Source organism: Micromesistius poutassou (genome assembly GCF_964030765.1).
Source record: "Micromesistius poutassou genome assembly, chromosome: 6".
Taxonomy (NCBI): Eukaryota; Metazoa; Chordata; class Actinopteri; order Gadiformes; family Gadidae; genus Micromesistius; species Micromesistius poutassou.
The window spans coordinates 6,677,184-6,683,157 of NC_140276.1; the positions used below are offsets into that span (position 1 = coordinate 6,677,184).

Below are 5,974 nucleotides of genomic sequence, written 5' to 3' on the forward strand. Positions count from 1 at the left end.
AGCAACCTTGGTTTCTAGGATGATCTCTTCCCTCATGAAACTAGGGAGAAGGGGGCTCTCTTCATTTTGTGTTGTGCGCTCAATACAGCGTGACTATCGGAGGTGGGTTTAAACGATGGGTGCCCCTCTTTCACGGTTCCCCGCTCTGTCAACTTACAAAAAAAAATCATTTTCCCTGGCGTGTTTGAAAATGCAAAGGCCTTTCAGCGACTGGTGGTTTGCTACCGAAAAAACCAACCCTTTTGGGATCGTCGCCCGGTTTACTGAACAAAGCGTTGTGGAGGTGAATAAGGCGTGGTGTTGAATAAGCAAACGTTGTTGATGATTGCTAGTTTGGTACAGAAAAATCTTGGTCCTTGAAATCTCGGGGAATTACAAACACAGAGCTAATGTGTAAGACAGTTGAGTGTTCTTGGCTCAGGCAGCCTTTTCATCGGCCCCTTAGCGGGGGGGGCTGACAGGCTGCCAATACGGCCCCAACATGATAACCAGCCACGCGTCAACCCCGGCAGGAGTATGAAACACTTTATTACAGTTTGTGCGACATCGTCCTGGGATTGTACTTAATAACGGCAGCAGAAGTTCACAGTAAACACGGGGCATTCGTCCAAGTCTCACGTGGTGTGTTTAATGTGTGCCGACTGACACCCCAGAGAGGGAGGGGGGGGCGCGTAAGGAAACAAGGCACTTGACAGTACTGTAGATCTTATATTCCCCTGGCCCCCAGCGGTCTGACAGCATGCGTGGGCTTGATTAACCACAGCCATAAAGACACCATTGCACACATCATCTGGGTTAAAGGCAATACCATCATTAAAGACAACATGTGTAAAGTAAAGGAATAGGACAAGGGGCTTTGTTGTTGTTTTTTTGCCCTTGTTAAAATTGATTCACTGACTTTTATATAGGAGATAGAGGGTCTGTTTTAGGACAGAAGTTGTATAAAATAAATGGTTTCTCAACAAGCAGTAGGGCTGTGATGTGGGTTAGCCAAACCACTATGTACGTGAACATCTCAACCGTTTAACATCCTACGGTATAAATATTGATTTCCATATTTTCCGTCTCATCAGCCTAGAACTTATTTTTATTTTTGCTAAAACAGGCGTAAAAAGTGAAATACATTTGCTCTTGGTGTGAGGGTCTAGATTTAAAATGTATACAACAAATTATGTACAATAAGGAACATTGGAGCTATCAATATTTCTTCAATGCTCATTGTAATTTGTTTCATTTATTTATTTTAATTTTTTACAAAACGTATAATAAAACAAAAATGTGCCCAAAAATACAACAGGACAAATGTGTTTTCAGTACGTCATTGCTTATCCTCCAACCATCAGTGTCCATGGAGGTCCACGAGTTACGGATGTGTGGTCACATCGACCCACCCAGCGCATTAGGTCCATGGACGAGTACGCGCCATCGTCTGAATGCACCCACGGGCGTCCGCTCACCCTGTGTATGGGTGCTTAAACGCACATGGCTCTCCGTGCGCGCGCGGCGATTGCTAAAATCCAGTGCGTCTCTCTCTAGAGCTCATGGGAGATGAAGGAGGGCGCCTCGCTGGGCCCCAGGCTGGCCAGGCTGTTGTTTTGGGCGTGTGTCAGTGTGTGATAACGGGAGGGTGGAGCCGATGCCGACTGGGGCGTCTCCGCGGGCTCCACCCTGCCCTGGCTCGGCAGGGTTAAGGATTCCCCTCCTGGCCCGGCCCCCGCCCCGGCCCCCGCCCCGACTGCCCCCCCTCCACCCCCGCCCAGGCCCCCGCCCCCGCCCCCGCCGCGGTCCTGGCCGTGCCTCTCCCAGGCGGAGCTCAGCTTCACGGCGAGCGCCAGCAGGTTCTTCCCCAGGAACACGGTGGACACCCGGGAGTCGCGGTACCACAGCATGCCCGTGCCCCGCAGGCCCAGGGTGAATATGTTGATGGTGACCAGGCTGAGCCACGGGTACAGCGCCTCTTTGCGGGGACCCCGTTGTCCGGGCAACCCCGTGGAGCCCAGCTCGGTGAGGGCCACGCAGGGCAGCAGCAGCAGCAGGGCGTAGCAGTAGAAGAAGACCAGGCCCTCCACCCAGATGGGCAGGCCGTGCTCCACGCCGCCGCCGCCGCCCCCGCCGTGGGCCTCCCACAGCCCGGCCTGCAGGTCCAGCACGTCCAGCAGGTCCACCACCACCCACAGCAGGCGGCTGCGCACCTCCTGCTTCCGCCGCTGCGGGGTCATGCTGTCGGCGCCCGTCAGGATGAGGAAGAGGGAGGGCAGGCAGATGGACAACAGCAGGGTCAGGGTCTTCCGGGCCAGGGGGTCCGGCGGCCGGCGCTCCTGCCGGTAGTTGTGGCACACGAAGAAGAGCTTGAGCTGCAGCAGGGAGAGGAAGAGGAACCAGAGGGCGTTGGCGAAGCCGCGGTGCGGCGAGCGCGCCTCGGAGACCACCCCGGCCGACACGAAGCGGAGCGCCAGCAGGAAGCCGGCGTCGCCCAGCAGCACCGTGGCGCACTGCCACGTGCTGGGCCCCGGAACGCCGCGGGCGTTGCCCCCCAGCATGCTCTGCTCCAGCAGGTAGAGGTCCACCACCGCCATTGTGCTCACTGTCACCAGGGTTGATACGCACACCTGGGGCGTGGGCACCATGCCTGGAAAGAAGAGGCAGGAACATCAGAGAGCGCAGCATGCCGCTCCACCTCCGCTTTTGCTTTGACTGTCGACCGTATGAAGGGAGAAGCGGAGCCGTGTGTGGTGGCCCAAATTTTTTCTTTTTTTTAGCGGGTAGAATGAAAAGCCGCCGTGTCTGAGTCATCGCGGCACTGCCACGTGAAACACACACGGGGTGAAACATGTTTGATTTTGTCTTGATATGTATTTACACCGAAGTTACAGCAGCCCCTAATTAAAGAATAACGGGACAGTTTGAAGCAGACGACATTAACAGCCTTACACGCTGTTCTGGGTGATCCATCTACCTGGTGGATACAGCACGGGAGGTTGTTTATCTAGTTCTCTTTTCTCTCTTTTTCGTGTGTGTCTGTCACTCAGAGACGCGTGTGTGCGTGCGTGACTCAAACTCTGCCATTGAAATAATCCTATTTTCAAACAAACTTTGTTGAATTTCTTTCTTATACTTCCTTTCATACATATTTCACTAATCGTGTTTGTGATAAATTAATTACTCTCTTTGCAAAGGAGCCCTTTGTACCTCCCTTCCCCTTTGTTTCTGGAGCCTGATGTGCTCGTCTTCTACACGCACACACACACACTGCACGCACGCACACACACACACACACACACACACACACACACACACACACACACACACACACACACACACACACACACACACACACACTGCACACGCACACGCACACGCACACCACACTCCCACTTCAGCGCCTGCGGCTGCCACAAATTACGGTCTCATTTCAACTGAATATTGATAACGCACTATTTGTTCAAGGATAATTTCTCTGCATTGTTCCTCACGCTGGGTGCACATGTCAAGCTGGGGCCCCGCTGCTGTCTGAATGTGAGTATTTGTTTCTCTGTTGCCATACCATATCTCATTCGGGGGGGGGCTCCAGTATTGATCCCAGTCTGAGGGATGATCATCGACTCCGGCGTAGTATTGAACCCGGCCTTTCTTTTTTATTGAATTGAGCTGGGGAGACGGTGGTGGGCCGCTGTAAGGCGGCGGTGGAGCCCTGCTTCAGGAGCGGCCACCGTTATCGCCCGGGCTCCACAGTCACGGCTGCGAGCCGCTGACCCGATCGAAGGCATGGTAATATGAAATCATTAGCGGCCGCTGATGTGGCCCAAACGAACGCCGCCGCTTAAGTGCGATCAAATCAAGGGGAGGGGATTGGACGGTCTCTTGAGTGAATCGCCGTATGTGAGGAATGTGATATAGATGATTTTTGGTCGGTGTTGGTAGACACTAATCACTAATCGCTTTTTCACACTGATCTCGTTTCTCAAAGGGAGGGAGGGAGGGAGGGGGGGGCTGGGGGTGTTGCGGTCTGTCATCTGGAATCTTGGAGGAGGGCTGCAGAGGTCCAGATTAAATGTGTGTGAGTGTCTGTGTGCAGCACATGAGAGAGAGAGAGAGAGATATGCAGTGGGGAGAGAGAGAGAGAGATGCAGTGGGGAGAGAGAGGGCGCACCAGCAAAAGAGCCAACATTAAAGATGAATAGGCATCTTGGCTGTGCACGTGCCTAATAAAGGGTTACTGCGTGATGGTAACGGTTCATAAGCACGCTCGGGCCTGGAAGGAGGAGGCCCATATAAAGACGAGGTGGGAGAGAGTTATGAAGAGGCAAGATGGAAGGAAATGGAGTGACTTCCTGCCACTTGGGAGTAAAGCCATGGTGGAACAATGATAACCTATCAGGAATCCCTCTACCTTTAATACCAGTGGAGAACATGGGCCAAGAGGCAGCCATTCGCTCAGATTTAATCTCAAACAGAGACGGAGACTGAGGATGTGACATATAACTGATTAATTTCCTCCGGGGGAAGAGGAAGGGAAATAAATTGATAAAAAAAGGCAGACAAAATCCCTCCCCACTGACCGTCTTATTATCTCACAAGCGCTTCAGTATCGCACCCGTTTCATTCAAAATCCAAGACAGATAATCAAGTCTGGGCCACCAGACTTGATTATGTGTCTTGGGTGTTCAAACAACCTGAGCCGTCGCAATAATGACAATAAAAAAAAATAGATATTTGAATTATTATGTTTGCATGTAACTGTTTCGCAACTTTGTGTGAGTGTGTGTGTGGAGGGGGACGGGATCTCTACAGCCGTCTACTCTAGGCATGCGGGAGGCTTACCTTTATCTTTAAAACATTATTTGGGTAAACGGTTTTTCAAGCCTGCACTCCACTTATTTTCCACAGCGGGATTGTCCTCTGCCTCGGTCAGCCTCTGCACTTCCATTTTTTTGTTTTGTACAACATGGTAATCCAGGTAATTTATTTTTGTTCTGAGTCAGGCAGAGTGACATGACACTCGCTCATCAATAACCACCACCATTCATCTCACACACACACACACACACACACACACACACACACACACACACACACACACACACACACACACACACACACACACACACACACACACACACACACCTTTTCCAAACACATGACAAAATGATCCTGCTGCAGGTGACAAGGAGACACTCTATTTCACAGTCTATTTTGGCTCTAAGTATGAGTAATGGCATGTTACGTGAGGTCTTTTTATAGTTGTTTTTTATTAAGATGCATGGGCAGGTGAAATCATCCACCCTGTTCTAATACTTTTTCCATATCCACAAAATTTGCTGTGTGTCAAATCGGTGTTTCATTATCATTGGGTGTCTTGCAGGTCAAGGTGCGGACCTGCGGATGGACAGGATTTAATACTTTAAGCACCACAATTCATTTACACCAGCGTTTTATAGTGCTTTGGACTGTGTGTAGAAAGACCTCGCCCCAATAACAGTAGGCCTATACCTACACCACCAATTTACAAGTGTCACACAAGTCATTTGGAGGTACCGTGTCGGGATAACGGCTCTGTGTAATTTGCTCAAAGATGAATGACAAGCGACACAACCTGTGCGTAATTACTGATAATGCGTTGCTCGACCTAATCCCCTCTGTTGATTACATCCACGGCAAATCATCAGGGAGCACACATCTGTTGATGTAATCCTCCTCCATAGCCTAGTTCAAGTTTTAGCTCGGTGCTGATGTACTATAGGCCTACATTCATTTCAAATCTTATCGTTTTCTTTAAATTATGCAGGCAATATGAAGGCTATTAAACCCCCGCCCCCTCTCTCCCCTCCATTTATCACAAACAGCCAGCAATGCAACACCTGTTTTATTACGGCAATAGCTTCGGTATATCATCACAGTCGTTGTAACAAATAAATCGTATAATTACCCAAATCATTCGTATTGCGCCTGAGCTGTAAATCCACTTAGGTGTGTG

At 50.5% G+C, this 5,974-nt stretch overlaps 1 protein-coding gene across 1 annotated transcript; it reads right to left on the bottom strand.

Annotated features, from left to right (window-relative positions):
* Nucleotides 1-274: 274 nt before the first annotated feature.
* On the bottom strand, nt 275-3,129 carry tmem265 (transmembrane protein 265). The gene has a single exon (XM_084468994.1). The coding sequence runs from the start codon at nt 2,625-2,627 to the stop codon at nt 1,533-1,535; it is 1,095 nt and encodes a 364-aa protein (XP_084325120.1). The 5' UTR covers nt 2,628-3,129; the 3' UTR covers nt 275-1,532.
* Nucleotides 3,130-5,974: the final 2,845 nt, after the last annotated feature.